This window comes from Lolium perenne, chromosome 5 (genome assembly GCF_019359855.2).
Source record: "Lolium perenne isolate Kyuss_39 chromosome 5, Kyuss_2.0, whole genome shotgun sequence".
Lineage (NCBI taxonomy): Eukaryota > Viridiplantae > Streptophyta > Magnoliopsida > Poales > Poaceae > Lolium > Lolium perenne.
In genome coordinates, this window is record NC_067248.2 from 221,184,933 (window position 1) to 221,208,202 (window position 23,270).

A 23,270-nucleotide genomic window follows, 5' to 3' on the forward strand; every position below is an offset into this window, starting at 1 on the left:
ACGTGTTTCAGACTTCATTTGTTCCGCCGGTGTGTTATCATGACTGCTTGTTTCTCGAGAAGACTTGCACACACTGTCCCACAGCATTTCTAGCAGCAGAATTTAATGGGGAGGATCCAGCCGAAGATCGCGCAGGTAAAAAAGCCAACGTTCTAGCTTTCACAATGACATGTAGGCCCACTCTCCTTGGCACCTTCTTGTTTTCCCCTTCAAACCGAACGAGGCTTCTCCGGGAAGACTCCACTCCACAGTCACACTCACACTCCACGGTCCACAGACACACGCACGCACGTACTACACCTACACTACACACACGGTCGCCTCGCCTCGGTCTCGCCGGTGGAGGGGGAGAGGAAGCGGACGCCGCGGCTGAAGTGAATGGCGCAGATGGGGCTCGGGTGACCGCTCTCGATTGGAGGGACAAGGCGCCGGTTCTTGGGGTCCCGGTGTCTGCCGCCGTCGACGGGAAAGGGGAGCGGCGCGCCGGCCGGCGGTGTAGTGTGCCCAGGTGATCGCCCGACAAGGGAATGGCGAGGCGCCGAAGGAGGGGGAGCGGGGTGAAATGGCTGAAACACTACTCCTCTGCGCAAAGCATTCTCGTCGTCGGCGACGGAGATTTCTCCTTCTCGCTGGCGCTCGCCACCGCGTTCGGCTCCGGGGCAAACATCGTCGCCACATCGCTGGACTCGTATGGTTCGTTCCGCTCTCTCTTTCATCAGGAATAAAGTTGCAAACTTGCAGTTCTTTTATTTACAGGTACTAGTACTTACTAATTTGTTCTAGGGTTTCGATTGATTTGAACCCTGGGTCTGGTCGGAGCTGGAGTGGACGAGTGGTAGGCTGCATACAAAAAAAAAAACGAATAGTAGAATGCCATGCCTTAATTTGAGGATTGTAGGAAAAAATCCCCATCTTCTGTCGCTAGCTTAAACAAGGATTTGATGCGCTTTACAGCCTTTACTCCGAACCACCATAAAATGGCTTATGTAGGTGATAAATGGAGCAATTCGCATGGCAGGGGCAGATTGCAGGCAAGAATGCCATGAATTAATTTGACGAGTGTAGGATAATTTGGTAGTATCTTCCTTGGTTGAAGAAGAAATCGACGCTCTTTACTCCATTGAGACAATGTTCACTAAGCTTGATTTCCGTATTGAAATCAGAGACCTTGTCCTCTTTTCTTAAATTATTATAAAATAAAGTTTACTTTGAATTGCTACTCGCGGAGATAAAATAGCTGAGCCATGCTTTGAGTCCGTATTGTTTTGGATCTCAAAACCTATCTGGCTATTAGCCACTCACATTTGGTTATATGCATCAGAATAGTTATGATTCGTTTTGTCAGCACTTGCATGTTCTCATTGAAAGTAATTATATAGTCCTATTTGGGTGATCTGATGCAGCTTACAGCATCTGCATGAAATTATTTTCCGTGTGCGGAATAAGTGCATTGCGTATTCCTTTTCTGTTACCTATTTCTTTAGAAATAAGTTCTGACCACAGTAATTTGGATAAGTTGCATGTGCATTGCTGGGCTCTTGCATGAGTCTAGCTCTTGTTACTCATTTTTATCTATTGACACTGGTTCGCTGATCTGAGATCAGTAGATGGTCGGTGGTGCGGAGTTATCTGCTCTTCTCATGTGGTTTCACACCCTGTAGCACAATATATCCATACATTACCTTCTTTAGCTACTTAGTTGTGTCAATGGTGATTCGGCAACAACATGTTGCAAAGGGTGATTTAGGACTAATGCAATCCTGTTGGGAACATGAAGCGGATAGAACATTAGCATTCAGCAAAAACACTATCTCAGGCTAGCTCACAAGATGATTCTGATTTAATTTGTGTAACCACCAATTTTTCCTTGGATTCAGTAACAAATTTTCATCATTTAATACTTGTTCAGTTTCTTATTTGCTTCATTCCTAATCTGGGTGGTGGCCTCAGTATGCATCAATCTGCCCTTACCTTATAAGATCAGAGGAATAATGTTGTCAGCATGATTTTGTGATTGTTTATATATTTTTAGCTATATGTATCATTGTATCTAAATTTTTCTGCACTGTTGGCAATCCTCAGAGGCTCTTATTGGCAAGTATGATTTTGTGATCGTTTATATATTTTTGGCTGTATGTATCTAAATATTTCTGCACTGTTGGCAATCCTCAGGGGCTCTTATTGGCAAGTATAGCCAAGCAGAGGCAAATGTGATGGACCTAAATATTATGGGGACCAAAGTTCTGCATAACATCAATGCAAAAAATATGACTGGTCACCATGATCTGAGGATTAGAAAGTTTGATCGGATTATCTTTAATTTTCCTCATGCTGGGTTCAAAGGAAGGGAGGAGGAGATGCGTGTGATCAAGTATGTACACTCCCATTCTCAGTTTAGATTGTTCCTGAACCTTTTTAATTTACTTACATTTTTTCATGTGGTCTGATTACATTCTAATCTGTCCTGATGAGTTATTCTCTTGGGTGGTTTTGTTGAGAACGTGCACATGAACATGTTTTGTTTTCCAATATTGATTCTAGCGGCTGGTCTAGCAAAAATAAAAAAATAAAAAGGTTCTAGCGGTTTAGCCCACTAGTTGCTGCCGCTAAGTGATAAATTTGAGTATAAGCTATCCCATGTCACACTGCTCTATTGTTTGGAATGTATTGTAGTTCTTTATGCTTGTTGTAAGAATAAAATAACATTTTGAACAATTTACACTGATCACAGCTATATATAAGTTCACCACTCTCAAGAGGTCGTCGAATCATTGTACTATCATATACACAGGAGTTTCCAAAAAAAACACAGATGAGATCCTATGTGCCAACCTATACCTGATTGTAAGCTCAGCCATGTCACACTGTCATTGTTTGAACTGCACACTAGTTCTTTATGCTTATTGTAAGAGCAAACAAGAATCTCTACTAGTTACCCAGATCATATCTATATATATCTCCACATTCAAGAGGTCATTGACACATTGTAGACCGTAGAGAAAGAACATATGTTTGATTCTTGGACCTTCAGGTACATATTACTACATCCTTAAGGTAGGCTTTCCTAGTTCCTTCTCTATCAACTCTCTACCATGAAAGACATTTCAAATACAACATGAAATAGTTATCCTAACTTGTAAGCATAACTTTTGGCTACACATATGAAGTTAGGTTGAAACGATTGACTATGAGAAAAATAATTAAAATCTGCGGCCATAGCACTCGCGAGTCGCGACCCATATTAGCTGAAGCACCCTGAATCTTCAACAAATGTGAAAAAAGTTCTGGTATATATGTAGGATTTGCTATAAGATGCATGTGGATCAATCTGTAGAAAAATTCAAGCACAAGTATTGAACATTTGGGTTCTGGGCAAAAAAATAAGAGAAATGACAAGTGAACGAGACTGCAATACTATTCACTATTTGTGGTCTTCTTTGTACTGGACGCATGTGGACATTATTACCATATTTATTTTGCAGGTTCACATGTTATCGCTTAGCGTACATGCATGTTTCCCTCCCCCCCCCCCCCCCCCATATTATCAGAAAGCTTTGATATTCCTCAACTCATCATGAGTTGCGAAAAAACCACATTTAACATAGCACCTCTTTTTTGTCTGGCAAGTGGCAACACGTACTTGGCTTGTGGTTTCCTATTTTGAGTTGACCCAATAACCTTCTTGAAAATCAAATGTCTTGTCTCGACACCTGACTTTTTTTTGAACTCGTTAACCTTTTCTTGTGATCTACAGATTGCATAGGAAGCTTGTCAAGGGGTTCTTTGTCAATGCGCGACACCTGCTTAAGCCCTATGGTGAAATCCACATTAGCCACAAGATGGGTTATCCTTACGATGCGTGGGATATCGAGCAACTAGCCTCAGAGTCTTCTCTTGCTACGATTGAGATAGTTAGTTTTCATAAACACCACTACCCTGGCTATAACCAGAAGAAAGGAGATGGCCCAAGGTGCAACCAACCTTTCCCTCTAGGTGCCTGCTGCACTTTTAAGTTCTGTCTGCGGTGCTATTAAGGCCTCCCTGTAACGCAGAGAAGCGGAAGCTGAATGTGTATGGCGTTGCTCCATTTGCCAGCATAAATATGTCTCACCGTGGTATACTGGTATGACTGAGCAATTCTGAAGCCGTGTTCCGACTTACTAGGTTAGTGTGGAACTTCGGGTATTTTGGTAAGTTAGTAGTGGTATTTTGGCGATCAGTAGTTGGGTTTTGGTGAACTTGATTTGCCATGACTATTCTTGTTGCCGAGAACACCTTTGGGACTTCCGTGGACATGCACTGCATGCTGATGAGTGGTGAGGCATCATCACATTATTGTGTAAATGACTGAAATGTGTTGTAAATAGTATCGAACAGATTTTGCTCAAGCACTTCTCTTGCAGTGGTTTCCCTGTGTTCGTGCGCCTTTCTGTGATTCTCTCTGTTGTCAATTACCAAAGTTTTTCCTGCAGTGATGTCGTTGGTGGCCATTTCCTATGCATTTTTTTTTGAATTTTTTCCCATGCATTTCACTCCGGTAATGAATCCTATTCTCTTAAATAAAAAATTTAAAATAAAAGTGTACTTCACAGTGACAAACTACTACTACTACCGCATGTCGAACCAGCTTACACTTGATTTAGTGCATGCGTTTCAGATTTCTCGTGAGTGGGGATCGTGCCAGATTGGAACAGACACCCATGCACCTAGCCGTGGAGGGAAGAAGAAAGAGAACACAAAAGGGAAAAGATGCACACACAAAAACACAACAAAAATTCAAGCTAAATGATACTCAAGTACAACTACCAAACATACAAGCAGTTGGATCGTGACAACCCAACCGAGACTCAATCTAGAGTATATCTTGTACTTACACGCATGAGTATGGATATTCCGTCACAGTTTGTTGTGCTTGGAGATTTAGATAAAAAGAGGAGAGAGAAATGAATCTTTTCGTGTACCATGATGAGCACGAATCTGAAGAAATAAATGGACGGTGACGAAAATACCCACATTCATGCGTGTAAGTACAAAAGTATTTTCCCTCAATCTAACTTGAACCCAAGTCTATTATCGGTTCGTCTACTGGTAGAAAAAGATTGGCCACGGAGAGGGCTTGAACTGTATTCATAAACACAAGAGATTTTAAGTATTTGTAATAGCAAGGCTTTAATTTCCCCTAAAAGAAAGAGGTCTTGAACTCCACACTACTGGAGATTCACTCTTTGCCAATTAGGCAAAATACTCAGCAAAGATTGCTTGGAACTTGGCAAAGCCTTTGCCGAGTTTGGTTGTGCCCGTGCATACACGCAATATTCAGAACAAAATAGAAGAGAAAGTGAGAAACATACTGACACAATCTGTGCCTTTGGCCACAATTTTGCTTAATGTGTGGATATTTTGATGCAATCGATGCTTGGATGAATCCATCAACCTTCTGTATTTCATTAGAAAGTAAATAATTCATACTTAGTTTTTTTTCGAAATGGAGGAAATATCGCATCAGCTTCTGCATCCAAGGGATGCACACGGCTTTTTTTATTAGATTATTCACAACACCTTACAAGAGCAATACAAAAGATCAAACTCGACGCCACCTCGCTAAACCAACAGAGGGATGAAGGGGTGAAAATTCACCAACTCACATCAACCAAAAACCAAATGTCTTCGCAGGCCGCCCAATAGCAGATGAGAAGCACATCCAGTGAAGCAGACTCTCAGCATACGCCAACGCACACGCCAACGCACACGCCATAGAAGTTGCTACCGCCGTCTTCCTCGACTCCATCTTCAAGAGAGATCATCGCATTGACCATGCCAGGCCTGCCATCGATGCCGCCATGCGCCAGACGACTCCACCATTCTGAGCGAGTCCATCACATTGCATCTGTCCCGAGACACCACTGCACCATGCCGCGGCGACTCGATGACGCCGACACAGCAAAAGCACACCGCTCCACCTTAGCACCACCGCCATTCGTTGTCTTCTCCAAAAAAATGTTGCCCCCAACAAGGTAGAACGGTGTTGCGCGCCGCCATCGTCCGATCCGGGAGACCCGGGTCTAGGGTTTCCCCTGGAGCAGCCCAGGCCAAGAACGCATGCAGCAGAGACAATGCCTTCAACAAGATAACGACGAAACACGCCGCCATCATCCGCCATGACCGAAGTCCAGGCCGGCTTTCACCGGCAGCTGCGCCTCGACATCGGGAGCTAGGCGACGGATCGCGAGATCCGCCACGGCTAGCCACACAACTAGCCGATCTCCTCCGGCGAGAGAGAAGACCACCACCGCGGTGCCACGATCAGTGACACCAGACGCCCGCCACCTGCCACCAGGTCGACGCCGTCCCCGCCATCCAGGGCCGCGGCCCTTGGTGCAGTGGTCCCAAACCTTGAGGAGGAGCAGTACGAGATCCGTCTCCACCACCGCTGGTCCGGCGATGCCGAGGCTATGATGGAAGGAGAGGACCGCGCCGCCAGGTTCCGGGTCCGCGCCACCGCCCCCATCACCGCCCGCCCGATGAGGCCGCGGCGAGGAAGAGGAGAGGCCGCGCCACCAGATCATGGACATGCCACCGCCGCCATCACCGCCCGCCCGGTGAGAGGCCGCGCCACCAACATCCTCCACGGCCGGGGCCATCCTCCCGTGCGGCGGCTAGCCTCCATCCGCCGCACCAGGGGATCACGTGAGGATCCCGCCGCCCCCATCACCGGCCGCGCCAGGCTTTGCCAGCGATGGCCTCCGGGGACGATGAGGAGGGAGGGAGGGGGAGGGGAAGACGGTGGCGGCGGCTAGGGTTTCCGCCCCGAGTCGCCCTAGAGCGGACGACCCGAGCGGGACGAGTGTTAATTACCAAGATCATGTTTACCTAACTTTTGAGGAGAAAATTGTTATTAAGACCCATGTACATACACCCTCTTAACATTTAGAAATTATTTTAAAGTATTATGATTATATAAGTACAATCTAGTAAAATATTATACAACATCACATAAAAAAGAGGCGGTAAAAGTAAAACAGATAGGGTGTGGCACATATAAAAAGCATAAGTGATAAGAACTTTATTTTTTTTCGATAAGGGGAGAAACCCCAGCCTCTTCATCAATTGATGCATACAGCTATTTTATTAAATTTATTGAGCAACCAGTGTTACAAAGCCATTACAATTCAAGGATCACACAAAGTTTCAGCACGCACCAGCCATCTAAACACAGAAAGGAAAATAAGCAGCCACAAGATCTTCATGTGAGCCGCCTATCAGAACGCGAAATCCCGTGCTACCATCGCCAAGCGGCTGCACCCAATATCCATGTCCTGGCGCACATCCTCCGGCTGGATATAGGACCACATATGGATCCAATGGGTAACCAACGGAACAACCTGAGTATAATGATTCCTCTTTAGCCTTAGCCAATTGTTGTGCTCGTTCCATCTGCGTCGCATCTGCATTGCTCTGATGCAGGATCCGCTTGCTGGAGCGAGAGCCCACCATAGGAGGAGAGACACCACCATAGGCTACGACCTCATCGACAGATAAACGCCCTCCAAGGAAAACTCCAGTACCAGCTCTCTCTGGAGTGGAAAAGAAAAACGAAGGGCCGTGAGTTTCAGAGATTAATGGATCTATAGAGACCCCTTCCCTAGCAATGTTAGAACCAGACTTAGATGAACTAGGTATACATAAAAACGAAGGAGACACTGGCTCCTTACCAACATCAGAATTGATACCTTTGTGAACAAAATCATCTGTAGCGCCCTCCAAACTGCCAGCACTAGGCAACCCAATGGGCACATGTTGCATATCCGAGACCATGAAAACAGGTGCGGTAGAAGAAAACACCATTTTCTCTGTTGCACAGCGTTTCTCTGCCGGAAGGGCTGTGTCGGCAGAGATACCATTCGAAATGTTTGCCGAGTCGTCTGCTGCAACATTGAAGCCCTTCAAAGTGTCAGCCGCGCCATCAGCCACGGCACAGCCAACCCCAATATCCCCTTCCAAATCATCTATCATAGCAGTAGAAACTGTCACCGTAGTACACTTTGGAGGAATAAAGGGGTCCATATCCAGAGGAGGCAAGGGCGACGGCAGCCCATCATCAATGTCCACATCACAATCTGCCCAAAGCTTGCGAGGGATCAAACCAGTAAGCTTACTTTCCGACCAGAATTTCTCATGGATATTGTCAACACTTGGACAATCAATGAGACCGACCCTCAGCACAGGCAAAGAGTTGCCCTTGACCTGTTTGTTTTGAGGAGCATTTTGTTTTGGCGGATCCTGGTTAACCGCGGGTGTGGCATTGGTTTCGCCTCCAGAAGACCTATCCATGTCCTTCTGCACTTCCTTTCCCTTCCCCTCGTCCTGCCCAGCGTCACCTCCAGTGTTTGCTTCATTCATGACAACATCCGCCTTCTCCGTGATAATATCCGTCTCAAGTTTAAAAATCAACCCATACCCCTGCCCATCATACATATGATCTACCGTAGTAGTAGGGATAAACTCAGCCCTAGTGACTTCCACAAGCATCCTAACCGTGGTGTGAGCCCTAGTGAACACCATGTCCACTTCCTTAGTTTTGCCAATGAGAGAGCCAACACCAAACAAAGACAAATAGTCACACCTCTCCTTGTAACAAACACCATGAACTCTTACCCACACCGGCGTAACATAGAACTTGTCCAGATCAGCCGCGGACCATTCATCAAAATTAAGAAACATACTGGTACCCGGGACCGGCACTTTGATAATCTTAACCATTCTAGCAAGGTCAGCCTTTGAAGGAAAAATTACTTTAAATGCACCATCATCTGTGGGAGTAAGGTTCCACTGGTGATTCCCCGGAATAATCCACTGCAGCTCATGAATGATCTCAGATGCAGATAAACTTCCTCCAGATACAGAAATGCTACCAACTTTGCCACTATCATGCTTAAAGGTGACCTCAGAAGAGGCGGGAACCTCATGGAACATCAACTCATTACGCGAAACCCCATAAGTGATTGCCACTGGTTTAGGCATAGACAAGAGAGGACAGTCCTTGGCCTCATGCGAGATCTTCTCACAGTAGATGCAAAGGACAGCAGTACAAGCATCAACAAAATGCCCAAACTCACTACATTTTACGCACTGCATCTTATCAATCTTTTTCTGAGCACGGGCGGATACTGGTATGCCAGAACTGTCCACCGAAACATTGTCAGCAGGTTGTGGACTTACCACAACAGCAGCTCCATCCGAAGCCGAGGGCGCCAAACCAGACGCCTCTGTACCCTGACCAATATTTGTTCCCTGGGAATTCTCATTGACATCAAACCGACGCTGATATCGGTTATTGTTATTGTTAAAACGACCCGTCCCCCGAAAGTTGTTATTGAAATTCCTATTCCACTGCTGTCTGTTATTATTGTAAGGACGAGGTCTGAAGTTACCCCTATTCTGAGAACCGTAGCTATTGCCATAACCATTATTACCTTTGTAGTACCCTTCCTGGAAGCCGCCATATCCGTGAACTTCGAAACCATCATATCTCCTACTGCCAAAACCAGAAGCCGAACCAGAGCCACCGCCATGCTCGAAGCGAGAGGGCTGTGGCCCTAGCTCACTCCCAACCGGTGTGACACCTCCATTCCCCGCAGCAGCATTCGAGGAAGCCACACCACTCGCCGCCTCTGTCCCAACGGCAACACCGCGGCTGGGGGTAGAACCGGGTAGCACTGGCTGACGAAGCGGACGAGGCGGAGGGTTAGCGGCGCGAGGAACGGCCGGCCTGTTCCCAGCCATTGGTGACAAAACCCTAGCCGCCGGGAGGCACCGAGATGAGGGCAAAGATAGAGATTGACGAGAGATTGGCTCTGGCAATCCTCGAGCAATCGACACCCTCCTAAAACCTCTGGGCATCCTCCTGGACCTTTGCCCATGGGACCCGTTGGATTCAACCTCCTGCACTGGCCCATTGGCCTTCCGAAATCTAGGAGGCCCATCAAATTCAAAAGCACCAGATCCTGGATTAACGGCAATCGGAAGACTCCGGCGATCACGGTGAGAAGGACGACGGCGCTCTTGGCCGGAAAAACAACGAGGAGCACGTCGAAAACGACGGCATTTATCCTTTCTATACACTGTAACCCATTCAGATGCATCAAAATCTTGAAGAAAAAATACTGTCGGCTCTAGGACAGGGAACTTCAAACTTTTTTCGGCCGGAGAAGATCTAGACATCATTTTCTGGTGGCCCTCCGGCGAGGACGAACACGATCTGCTGGGTGAGACGGACAGAAGCAAAGCAGCACGACGCTGTTGATCTCGAAACTGGATCCTCTTGACATACCTGGCCGTTGGAGACGAAGAGATCTCCGGAGATGACCGTAGGTAAACCGCCGGTGGCAGGGGATCCTGCCCCTCCGTAGATTCCTCTTCTTCCTCTCCTAGAAGGCCCCAGAATCGACCGCCGAACGGTGGTGAAGCACGGCCCTCCGAGGCGTTGTCGCCCAGGTCGCCCAGGACGTCGCCCATGAGCATGAATCTAAGAACTTTATATGAATACAAATTCATAGATTTTTCTCTTTGTTTCTCCCAAGCGGTAAAACATATCAAATCGAAAAACTTTACATGTCCACGTAACTATATTTTTGGGATCTTTTGGTACAACATATCTGAAATGAGTGTGGGGATGTAGGGTGGATCTAGCATCATCCCTCCCGCCCTGTAACCGCCAGGCTTGCCGGTGGCGTACCCGCTTGCATTTGTGATTTTCTATAGTGATTTTGTTCGAAAAAACAGACATCATAAACATGTCTGTCAAGGCTCCGTGAATGTTCTCGGTCTGCCTCTAGATGTAGTGTAGGTACATGCAGCTTCCAAGAATGTTTTTGTTTTTCTAAACTAGACAAAACATTACCATTTCATTATTTAAGAATAGACGAATTGATACAACATGAGAACAAACAACAAAACGAAAGCTTTCGGAATCGCCACTCCAGCTTTTGAAACTGTCACGTGACCGTGCCCCAGCGTACGTAGCCGGCGAAGCTTGGAAATAACCCGAGCCAACACTAACTATCGAAGTACTGAACCTCCAAGCTGACGCCGCAAGGAGGAAGGGGCGATGACGCCGCTGATCCCACACTCCGCCAAGGACGATTGGAAACTGCAAAGGTTCTCTTAGAAGTTCACATCACGGTGACAAAGCTGCATTAGGATTAGAAAACAGTTCACATATTTTCGTTTTTAGAAAAAAAGATAAATGTTCACACTCGCATGCATCGTTTGGCGTTTCAGATTGCCATGATCGCAGAGTTAATGCAAAATCCATCCGAAGAGATGGCGCGTAGTGCGATGGCAGAAACCTAGGCGACCCGTGAAGCTAGTCCTTCGCCTTCCTGCATAGGTCAAAACCCCTCCCCGGGACGTTCTGAGTCAGATTGGGGACAAGACCGTCGGAGGGGGAGGAATGGCGACACCGATTGTGGTGGCGTTGCAGGCGCTCTCTCTGGAGGGGAAGAAGGATGAGAGGGTGGTGAAATGGCTGAAGCACTACTCGTCCGAGCAGAGCATATTGATCGTCGGAGACGGCGACTTGTCCTTCTCGCGCTCGCTCGCCACTGCGTTCGGCTCCGGCGAGAACCTCGTCGCTACATCCCTCGACTCCTACGGTTTGTTCGATCCTCTCGGCATTCTCTTGCTGCGCCTTGCTGATCGCTCCTCTTTACTTAGCTGTTTCCTTGGCATTAATTTCTTGCTACAATCATCTTGGACAGCTAATCTAATTAGCATGTATGGCAAAGCGGAATCGAATGTAACGAAGCTGAAGAGAATGGGCGCCACGGTCTTGCACGGTGTAGACGTGAAAAACATGAAGAGCCACATTGATCTCAAGTTTAAACGGTTCGATCGGATAGTGTTCAATTTTCCTCATGCTGGGTTCATAGGAAAAGAGAACCAGGTGTCTATGATCACGTACGTGTCTTCTCTTTTTATCACCTTTTATTATGCGGTTGTTATTTCTCCACATTATTCGTGGAACAACTCACGCCTATCAAAGAGTAAAGTTCATAATACGAGTACTGATTTTACATTCTATTAACACTTTCATATGATCGTGAAGCGCGCATCAATTGCTGGTGAAGAGGTTCTTCCGCAATGCAAGTCACCTGCTTCATCCTGACGGCGAAATACACGTCAGCCACAAGACGGGCCAGCCTTACGACAGGTGGGAAATCGAGGAACTCGCCTCCGAGTTTTCACTTGTTATGTTTAAGACGGTTGAGTTCCGGAGAGAAGATTACCCTGGGTATAACCAAAAGAGAGGAGACGGGGACAGGTGCGACGAAGAATTCCCTCTGCATAATGGCTGCACTTTCAAATTTTGCTTGGAACATTAAGAAGAAGCTGAAGAAATTGCGTGTGTCCCTGTTATTGCTGTAGTAGACTCCCTAAAATTGTTACGTGTAACATGAGGCCTTTTTCTTTTGCTATCATATCCGTCTCTGTGATGTTGCTTGGCCAGTACCTGCGACTTCCATCCACGGGCATAGGTGGGATGAACCCTATTCATTTGATCATTGAGTATATGCATTATTATTCTCTCATGTGCGAGTGAACCCTCTAGGGTGTTGGAGATGTAGGGGATTGTCGAGATGTGTTTGTGCCTAACCTCATTCCATTTATTCGTGAGTCTTCTAAGTATTGACTATAGGACCATGGTATGCATAATGCTTGTCGTGTGATAGCGGCCTGGTTGTTATTGCCGCCTCGTATGCATAAGCTATGACATTTGAATATTTAGTTTATTAATAAAAGATTGTGTGCATCAACCGATGCAGAGGCCGGGGCTCACCCCATTTCGAAAAAAAGAGGTTTTAGCAAGACTCGCCTAGTTGTTATAATCTTGTAGCAGTCTGTTGTAATTTGTAAGTCATAAAGCGATTTCTTGGGTTAGTGTTGTAGCATTTCTTTAATGTTCTTTTCTCATTTCAAACTTAATACAAAGACACACTGAACTCTTGAAGATTCTCAGAAAAGTATATCCAACGTGGAAGCAATGGAGTGTCATCTGACTCACTTGGACTATGAGGGGAGAAATTTGTTTGTAAAAATCCACTATGAAAAAACATACTCCCTCAGTTGCTAAAAAAATTGCTCAATTTTATCTAGATATGGATGGGTTAGTGTCAGTGTTGTAGCATTTATTTAGCGTTCTTCTCTCATTTCATGCTTAATACAAAGACACACATAACTCTTGAAGATTCTCAAAAAATTACATATCCAACGATGGAAGCAATGGAGTGGCATCTCACTTGGACTATGAGGGAAGACATTTATCAGTAAAACATCATAGTGAAAAACCATACTCCCTCAGTCGCTAAAAAAACTGCTCAACTTTGTAAATACAGATGTATCTAGAAAAAAGTTGAGCAACTTTTTTTTTGGAATGAAGGAATACTACCATCGCGAGCTGGAGGAAATGCACCAAATTGAAGAGTGAAGGAGAGAATTCATGCATTTTCCATTATTATAATGCACATTTATGCATTTTCCAGTACTATGGTATTTAATATTAGTACTTAAATGTAAACACATTTTTCGATAAATGATGTTTTATTACTTAAAATATTTAAGCATTACACCTGGATTCTGCATAATTAGGATGCACACAGTTGATCCAACTTAAAAGTACAAAATGAAAAGGCGGAATACATATCACTTCCGAGAAATTGTAAAATGCATAATGTGATGGAGGGCCTATCCAAAGATTATGCTGTCATTAATGTTGGGAAAATTATCTCTCGTCGTATCCTCCAACCGTATAAACACCTCCATAAATAGGTTCCGATGCACGGAACGTAGTTGTGGACCGGTAGATAACCTGCATGAGAGAAGAATTTTTATCATTGAAAACCTTGCCATTTCATAGTCATAGCAATCAAATAATGGCAAGCGATCCCACCCTAATAAGTAGTTTAAACCTATAATCCACACCACTTAAGTTGCCAAATATATTTGCAAAGCTACGTGGTGGGTATAAAGTAGAACCTATCTAGATGACTGACCATATATCTAGCAAATTTGCATTCAAAGAATAAGTGCTTGATAGTCTATCCTTGATGATAGAAGACACTGACAAGGGATTAACTTGTCAATGCCTACAGATTGTAAACTTAGGGTTTCGTAAGAAGTAGAGGGCAAGTAGATCTCGAAGGTTCAGCCGAAAAGGTGTCCGACTCAAAGTTACGGTGGGTTTGTTGGAAAAATATTCGATCCCTCGTTTCTCCCTCGGCTCCCCTTTATATAGGAGGTGGAGCCGAGGCTTTTCGTGTCGTACAAGTTACAAACTACTATAGGAGCATTGGGCCTTTCCTATATTGATACAAATTTCCTAGTACAACTCTAGTGTCCTTATACGGAGAACTCTGAGCTTCTGGGCCTCCAAAACTTCGGGTCCATGGGCTTAACGTCATATCAATACAACCCGGGTGCTTTATTCGGTATGCCTATTAGGCATACCTATGTCAGTAGCCCCCGAGATTTTGCTTGAATCGTAGAGTCGAGTAAAATCTTCATCGTAAAAACCAAAGTACGCATTTACCATAACGATTATTTTGCTCAATGTCTATTTTGTACAGGGATATTAGTAAATAAGGTTGGTTCATCTGACGGATCAGGTACCAGTTAATTGCGCTTGTGGCAAACCCGCATAAACCTACTTCAAGCTCAAGTCCCTGGACTCGAACCCGGGATACTGGCGTAATTCGATACGCGCCGCTTAAGGACTTATCGTTACCGAACTCCAGCTTTATTTTATCGAGTACCCAATGCGTCCGTCGGGATTTTTCTTCACATCTGTTGATGCGGATAAAGTGGGAGAGCGCATTTGGGTGCGATGCCACGCCACACAGGACGGATCCTGGGGTCTTACCTTCGCACTCTTTTTTTGAGTAACGGCATTCAGAGTTGTAACCGCGGTGGACGCGCTCTGAGAATATATTGTCGAGTGCCTTTGTTCGGCTGATGGAATACCTCATTCCTTCGAGTTGATATATTTATATTGAATAATATCTTGATCTCCCGATGAGAGTACATGACGAGTTATGTATAACTCGAAGATGTAAAAAAAATTCTTCGAATGCAACTCTTTATATTGTCTTGCCACTTTTTTTATCATTGGGTGCGCGACCAGCGCTCCCGATGGGTGTAGCCCGCGAGGATACAGCCTAGTGTTTGCACTTGGTTGTAGGTTCAACTTCTCTTATCCAACCACTCTATTTTTTATCCTTCACTCGCATTCTCTTTTTTCCTTTTTATTTTATCGGGTGCGCGACCAGCGCTCCCGATGGGAGTAGCCCCCGAGGCTACAACCGTTTATTTGTACTTGGTTGTAGGCTCAACTTCTGTTATCTTGCCACTCTGTATTTTCATTCTTACATCTTACCAGAAGAATTTTCAATGCTTCTGATAAGAGTAGCCCCCGAGCATATGAACATGTGCTTGCATCTGAACATAGGCTCCCGAAACTTTTGCAAGCATGTATTGTTGCAACTCTCGAAGTTTTTCTTCCAACTATACTTTGCTCCACCTTCCGAAGTATTCCAATACTGATGTTGTTGCTGACGAAAACCATGTGCTACCACCTTGGGAAGGTACAACTCCTGGCGTACCACTGTTTTGTGGGTGCAAACTTAAGCGCGCTCGCCACATCGCGCAAGTGGGACGCGCACGTCCTCCGATATTTCTGGCACGCGCGCAGTAACAATCCCTCAGTAATTTTAAAGTAAAAGGACCATTTACCCCATGACCACGTGTAAAGCTCAGGACCTCCTCTTTTCTCATCCAACGGCTGAACTTCATCGTCTTCCTCTATAAGATCTTACCCTACTCCTCTCTTCTCCCCTTCGCTGTGCCGCAAAACTTCTCTCTCTGTCCTTTCTCCTCCTTGAGCACTCCGCGCACACATCCTCCGCTTCCTCTCTCTTTCTCGACCGTGCTTCTGCCATGGCTCCGCGCACCAAGCAGTGCAAAAACCGCGCGCCTGGCGCCGACGAACTTGTGGAGAAGAACCAGATCTCCGGATGGGAGAGGTCAAGGATCTCTACGCAGGACATGAAGCTCCTCAAGAAAATGGGCCCGCCGAGCAAGAAAAACATGAAGATGCCCAGAGACGAATGTTCCCCTCATCCTCCTTCAAGTTTTCGGGTAACTTTCATCGACTTCCTCATGCGCGGCCTTTCCCTCCCTGTTCACGAATTCCTCCGCGGCTTTCTTTTTATCTATGGGATTCAGCTCCACCAGCTGACCCCTAATTCTCTTCTCCACATCTCTATTTTCATCACTCTTTGCGAGTGCTTCCTGGGCATCCATCCTCATTGGGGCCTTTGGAAACATATCTTTTATATTCGTCACAACAACTCGAAGAACACCATCTACAATGTAGATGGTCTTTGCATCTGTGTCCGCCCGGAAGCCGGGTATTTTGACGTTAAGTTCACCGACTCCGTCCAAGGTTGGCGAAAGAAGTGGCTTTACTTGAAGGACGTTTCCTCGGCTGGTCAACAATACGGCCTAGCCCCTTTTGATGCTACCGAAGAACCTCAATGGGATGCAGAGGCCACAGACGAAGAAACGACGGCTACCAACGCGCTAATTGCTCATATCCAGGAACTTCAAAACACCAACGGGGCGGAATTGTCAGGTGTGCAGATTATTGCGCACTTTCTGTACATTAGAGTGCAACCTATTCAAGCTCGCAAAAACCCTCTCTGGATGTATTTGGGAGCTGAGGATGCTGACAGGGTCTCTGCCGAGCTTCCTTTGAAAGATCTAGAGAAACTTGTCCGCCGCTTCACTTCCCTTAGCAAGAACAATGACGTCCCTTCTTCCTATCGCGTGGAACCATTCAGTGGTGATCGCGCCCTTCCCGAAGTAAGTGATTTCCTTTGAGTTGTATTCCTCTGTTTTGATTGCGATTCTTTGTTTTGATGTTTCTATTTTTCTTTCCCTTGTTTTCTTGCCTGCAGAACCAGCAGTCTCTTCCCTCTCTTCCTCCACTACCTGAAGGTGGGGAAGTAGATGGGCGAGCCATTGTGAACGATGACTCGCAAGAATGTTTCGTTCCTGAGAGTGAACCCTGATACGTCCCAAACGTATCTATAATTTTTGATGCTCCATGCTTGTTTTGTTACAATTCTTATATGTTTTATGTGCACTTTTCCACACTTTTTAGCATTTTATGGGACTAACCTATTAACGCAGTGCCGCAGTGCCAGTTCCTGTTTTCTGTTGTTTTTGTGTTTCAGAAAAGTTGTACATGAAAGTTTCTCGGAATTGGACGAAACAAAATCCCAAAGTCTTATTTTTCCCGGACGAAGATGGAGCCAGAAGGACACGTGCAGGAGAGCTGCCACGTGGCAGTACATAGGGCAAGTGCTGCCTGATACGTCTCCGACGTATCGATAATTTCTTATGTTCCATGCCACATTATTGATGATATCTACATGTTTTATGCACACTTTATGTCATATTTGTGCATTTTCTGGAACTAACCTATTAACAAGATGCCGAAGTGCCAGTTGCTGTTTTCTGCTGTTTTTGGTTTCAGAAATCCTAGTAAGGAAATATTCTCGGAATTGGACGAAATCAACGCCCAGGGTCATATTTTGCCACGAAGCTTCCAGAAGACCGAAGAGTCAACGAAGTGGGGCCACGAGGTGGCCAGGAGGGTAGGCGGCGCGGCCCCACCCTTGGCCGTGCCGACCTGTCTCCTGGGCCCCTCGCGATGCCCCCTGACCTACCCTTCCGCCTACAAATAGCCTTCGTCGCGAAACCCCCAGTACCGAGAGCCACGATACGGAAAACCTTCCAGAGACGCCGCCGCCGCCAATCCCATCTCGGGGGATTCAGGAGATCGCCTCCGGCACCCTGCCGTAGAGGGGATTCATGTCCCGGAGGACTCTACACCGCCATGGTCGCCTCCGGAGTGATGTGTGAGTAGTCTACCCCTGGACTATGGGTCCATAGCAGTAGCTAGATGGTTGTCTTCTCCTCATTGTGCTTAATTGTCGGGTCTTGTGAGCTGCCGAACATGATCAAGATCATCTATCTGTAATTCTATATGTTGTGTTTGTTGGGATCCGATGAATAGAGAATACCATGTTATGTTGATTATCAATTTATATCTATGTGTTGTTTATGATCTTGCATGCTCTCCGTTATTAGTAGATGCTCTGGCCAAGTTGATGCTAGTAACTCCAAGAGGGAGTATTTATGCTCGATAGTGGGTTCATGTCTCCGTGAATCTGGGGGAGTGAGAGAAACCTCTAAGATTATGGATGTGTTGTTGCCACTAGGGATAAAACATTGATGATATATCCGAGGATGTAGTTATTGATTACATTACGCGCAATACTTAATGCAATTGTCTGTTGTTAGCAACTTAATACTGGAAGGGGTTCGGATGATAACCTGAAGGTGGACTTTTTAGGCATAGATGCATGCTGGATAGCGGTCTATGTACTTTGTCGTAGTGCCCAATTAAATCTCACTATACTCATCATAATATGTATGTGCATGGTTATGCCCTCTCTATTTGTCAATTGCCCAACTATAATTTGTTCACCCAACATGCTGTTTATCTTATGGGAGAGACACCTCTAGTGAACTGTGGACCCCGGTCCAATTCTCTATACTGAAATACAATCTACTGCAATACTTGTTCTACTGTTCTCTGCAAACAATCATCATCCACACTATACATCTAATCCTTTGTTACAGCAAGCCGGTGAGATTGACAACCTCACTGTTTTGTTGGGGCAAAGTACTTGGTTTGTGTTGTGCAGGTTCCACGTTGGCGCCGGAATCCCTGGTGTTGCGCCGCACTACATCTCGCCGCCATCAACCTTCAACGTGCTTCTTGGCTCCTACTGGTTCGATAAACCTTGGTTTCATACTGAGGGAAAACTTGCCACTGTACACATCACACCTTCCTCTTGGGGTTCCCAACGGACGCGTGCTGTACGCGTATCAAGCTCTTTTTCTGGCGCCGTTGCCGGGGAGATCAAGACACACTGCAAGGGGAGTCTCCACAATCCAATATCTTTACTTTGTTTTTGTCTTGCTTAGTTTTATTTACTACTTTGTTTGCTGCACTAAATCAAAATACAAAAAAATTAGTTGCTAGTTTTACTTTATCTGCTATCTTGTTTGCTATATCGAAAACACAAAAAAATTAGTTACTTGCATTTACTTTATCTAGTTTGCTTTATTTACCACTGCTAAAATGGGTACTCCTGAAAATACTAAGTTGTGTGACTCACAACCACAAATAATAATGATTTCTTATGCACACCTATTGCTCCACCTGCTACTACAGCAGAATTCTTTGAAATTAAACCTGCTTTACTGAATCTTGTTATGCGAGAGCAATTTTCTGGTGTTAGTTCTGATGATGCTGCTGCCCATCTCAATAATTTCGTTGAACTATGTGAAATGCAAAAGTATAAAGATGTAGATGGTGACATTATAAAATTAAAATAGTTTCCTTTCTCATTAAGAGGAAGAGCTAAAGATTGGTTGCTATCTCTGCCTAAGAATAGTATTGATTCATGGACTAAATGCAAGGATGCTTTTATTGGTAGATATTATCCCCCTGCTAAAATTATATCTTTGAGGAGTAGCATAATGAATTTTAAACAATTGGATACTGAGCATGTTGCACAAGCATGGGAAAGAATGAAATCTTTGGTTAAAAATTGCCCAACCCATGGACTGACTACTTGGATGATCATCCAAACCTTTTATGCAGGACTGAATTTTTCTTCGCGGAACCTATTGGATTCAGCTGCTGGAGGTACCTTTATGTCCATTACTCTTGGTGAAGCAACAAAACTTCTTGATAATATGATGATCAATTACCCTGAATGGCACACGGAAAGAGCTCCACAAGGTAAGAAGGTAAATTCTGTCGAAGAAACCTCTTCCTTGAGTGATAAGATTGATGCTATTATGTCTATGCTTGTGAATGGTAGGCCTAATGTTGATCCTAATAATGTTCCGTTAGCTTCATTGGTTTCTCAACAAGAACATGTTGATGTAAACTTCATTAAAAATAATAGTTTCAACAACAATGCTTACCGAAACAATTCTAGTAACAACTATAGGCCATATCCTTATAATAATGGCAACGGCTATGGTAATTCTTATGGGAATTCTTACAACAATAATAGGAACACACCCCCTGGACTTGAAGCCATGCTTAAAGAATTTATTAATATACAAACTGCTTTTAACAAATCTGTTGAAGAAAAGCTTGGGAAAATTGATATACTTGCTTCTAAAGTCGATAGTCTTGCTGCTGATGTTGATCTTTTGAAATCGAAAGTTATGCCTAATGAAAATCATCATAATAAAATTGTTACTACAGCAAATGCCATCCAAGTTAGAATTAATGAGAATATAAGATTGATGGCCGAATTGCGTGCTAGGTGGGAAAGAGAAGAAAATGAAAAAGAAGAGAATATAGCTAAAGTTTGGACTATTACCACCACTAGTAATGCTAATGCTACACAAGTTGCTGCACCTCCTACTAATAATAATAAAAGAATTGGTGTTAGCAATGTTTCCACTTCTAATGCAAAGCGCGAAAAACTGCCTGAAACTGCTAAAACTGCTGAAACTGCCTGTGATAAAACTGCTGAAATTTTTTCCAACATTGGGGATGATGATCCCATTGCTTTAGATTATAATGGTTTGAATTTTGATGATTGCCACATCTCTGAAGTTATAAAGTTCTTACAAAAACTTGCTAAAAGTCCTAATGCTAGTGCTCTAAATTTGGCTTTCACGAAACATATTACAAATGCTCTCATAAAAGCTAGAGAAGAGAAACTAGAGCGCGAAGCTTCTATTCCTAGGAAGCTCGAGGATGGTTGGGAGCCCATCATTAAGATGAAGGTCAATGACTTTGATTGTAATGCTTTATGTGATCTTGGTGCAAGTATTTCTGTTATGCCTAAGAAAATCTATAATATGCTTGACTTGCCACCGCTGAAAAATTGTTATTTGGATGTTAATCTTTCTGATCATTCTACAAAGAAACCTTTGGGGAAAGTTGATAATGTTCACATTACCGTTAACAATAACCTTGTCCCCGTTGATTTTGTTGTCTTGGATATTGAATGCAATACATCTTGTCCCATTATATTGGGAAGACCTTTTCTTCGAACTGTTGGTGCTATCATTGATATGAAGGAAGGTAATATAAAATATCATTTTCCTTTCAAGAAAGGTATGGAACACTTCCCTAGAAAGAGAATGAAGTTACCTTTTGATTCTATTATTAGAACAAATTATGATGTTGACACTTCGTCTCTTGATAATACTTGATACACACTTTCTGCGCCTAGCTGAAAGGCGTTAAAGAAAAGCGCTTATGGGAGACAACCCATGTTTTTACTACAGTACCTTTGTTTTTATTTTGTGTCTTGGAAGTTGTTTACTACTGTAGCAACCTCTCCTTATCTTAGTTTTGTGCTTTGTTGTGCCAAGTAAAGTCGTTGATAGTAAGGTTCATACTAGATTTGGATTACTGCGCAGAAACAGATTTCTTTGCTGTCACGAATCTGGGCAAAATTCTCTTTAGTTAACTCAGACAATTATGCCAATTTACGTGAGTGATCCTCAGATATGTACGCAACTTTCATTCAATTTGAGAATTTTCATTTGAGCAAGTCTGGTGCCTCAATAAAATTCGTCATTACGAACTGTTCTGTTTTGACAGATTCTACCTTTTATTTCGCATTGCCTGTTTTGTTATGTTCGATGGATATTTCGATTCCATTGACTTTCAGTAGCTTTGTGCAATGTCCAGAAGTGTTAAGAATGATTTATGTCACCTCTGAACATGTATATTTTGATTGTGCACTAACCCTCTAATGAGTTGTTTTGAGTTTGGTGTGGAGGAGGTTTTCAAGGGTCAAGAGAGGGAGATGATACAACATGATCATGGAGAGTGAAAGCTCTAAGCTTGGGGATGCCCCGGTGGTTCACCCCTGCATATATCAAGAAGACTCAAGCGTCTAAGCTTGGGGATGCCCAAGGAACCCCCTTCTTCATCGACAACATTATCAGGTTCCTCCCCTGAAACTATATTTTTATTCCGTCACATCTTATGTGCTTTGCTTGGAGCGTCGGTTTGTTTTTGTTTTTTGTTTTGTTTGAATAAAATGGATCCTAGCATTCATTGTGTGGGAGAGAGACACGCTCCGCTGTAGCATATGGACAAGTATGTCCTTAGGCTTTACTCATAATATTCATGGCAAAGTTTCTTCTTCGTTAAATTGTTATATGGTTGGAATTGGAAAATGATACATGTAGTAATTGCTATAATGTCTTGGATAATGTGATACTTGGCAGTTGTTGTGCTCATGTTTAAGCTCTTGCATCATATACTTTGCACCTATTAATGAAGAAATACATAGAGCTTGCTAAAATTTGGTTTGCATAATTGGTCTCTCTAAAGTCTAGATAATTTCTAGTATTGAATTTGAACAACAAGGAAGACGGTGTAGAGTCTTATAATATTTACAATATGTCTTTTATGTGAGTTTTGCTGCACCGCTTCATCCTTGTGTTTGTTTCAAATAACCTTGCTAGCCTAAGCCTTGTATCGAGAGGGAATACTTCTCATGCATCCAAAATCCTTGAGCCAACCACCATGCCATTTGTGTCCACCATACCTACCTACTACATGGTATTTCTCCGCCATTCCAAAGTAAATTGCTTGAGTGCTACCTTTAAATTTCTATCCTCTACCTTTACAATATATAGCTCATGGGAAAAATAGCCTAAAAACTATTGTGGTATTGAATATGTACTTATGCACTTTATCTCTTATTAAGTTGCTTGTTGTGCGATAACCATGTTCCTGGGGACGCCATCAACTACCATTTGTTGAATATCATGTGAGTTGCTATGCATGTTCGTCTTGTCTGAAGTAAGGGAGATTTACCACCTTTATGGTTAGAGCATGCATGTTGTTAGAGAAGAACATTGGGCCGCTAACTAAAGCCATGATCCATGGTGGAAGTTTCAGTTTTGGACATATATCCTCAATCTCATATGAGAAAATTAATTGTTGCTACATGCTTATGCATTAAGAGGAGTCCATTATCTGTTGTCTATGTTGTCCCAGTATGGATGTCTAAGTTGAGAATAATCAATAGCGAGAAATCCGATGCGAGCTTTCTCCTTAGACCTTTGTACAGGCGACATAGAGGTAC

At 44.1% G+C, this 23,270-nt stretch overlaps 3 protein-coding genes across 3 annotated transcripts; 2 read left to right on the plus strand and 1 right to left on the minus strand.

Moving 5' to 3' along the window:
* Positions 1–226: 226 nt before the first annotated feature.
* Positions 227–4,408, plus strand: LOC127302005 (heavy metal-associated isoprenylated plant protein 41). The gene is made up of 3 exons (XM_051332348.1): positions 227–693; positions 2,173–2,371; positions 3,755–4,408. Exons 1-3 carry the CDS (start codon positions 528–530, stop codon positions 4,032–4,034), a joined length of 645 nt encoding a protein of 214 aa, XP_051188308.1. The 5' UTR covers positions 227–527; the 3' UTR covers positions 4,035–4,408.
* Positions 4,409–7,150: 2,742 nt separating this feature from the next.
* Positions 7,151–10,417, minus strand: LOC127304118 (uncharacterized). The gene is made up of 2 exons (XM_051334824.2): positions 7,731–10,417; positions 7,151–7,574 (listed from the first exon to the last, which is right to left on the minus strand). The coding sequence occupies exons 1-2, from the start codon at positions 10,222–10,224 to the stop codon at positions 7,207–7,209; spliced, it is 2,862 nt and encodes a 953-aa protein (XP_051190784.2). The 5' UTR covers positions 10,225–10,417; the 3' UTR covers positions 7,151–7,206.
* A 1,035-nt stretch (positions 10,418–11,452) lies between these two features.
* LOC127304119 (heavy metal-associated isoprenylated plant protein 41-like) lies at positions 11,453–12,453 on the plus strand. Its single transcript, XM_051334825.2, has 3 exons — positions 11,453–11,654; positions 11,760–11,958; positions 12,107–12,453. Exons 1-3 carry the CDS (start codon positions 11,453–11,455, stop codon positions 12,381–12,383), a joined length of 678 nt encoding a protein of 225 aa, XP_051190785.1. The 3' UTR covers positions 12,384–12,453.
* Positions 12,454–23,270: the final 10,817 nt, after the last annotated feature.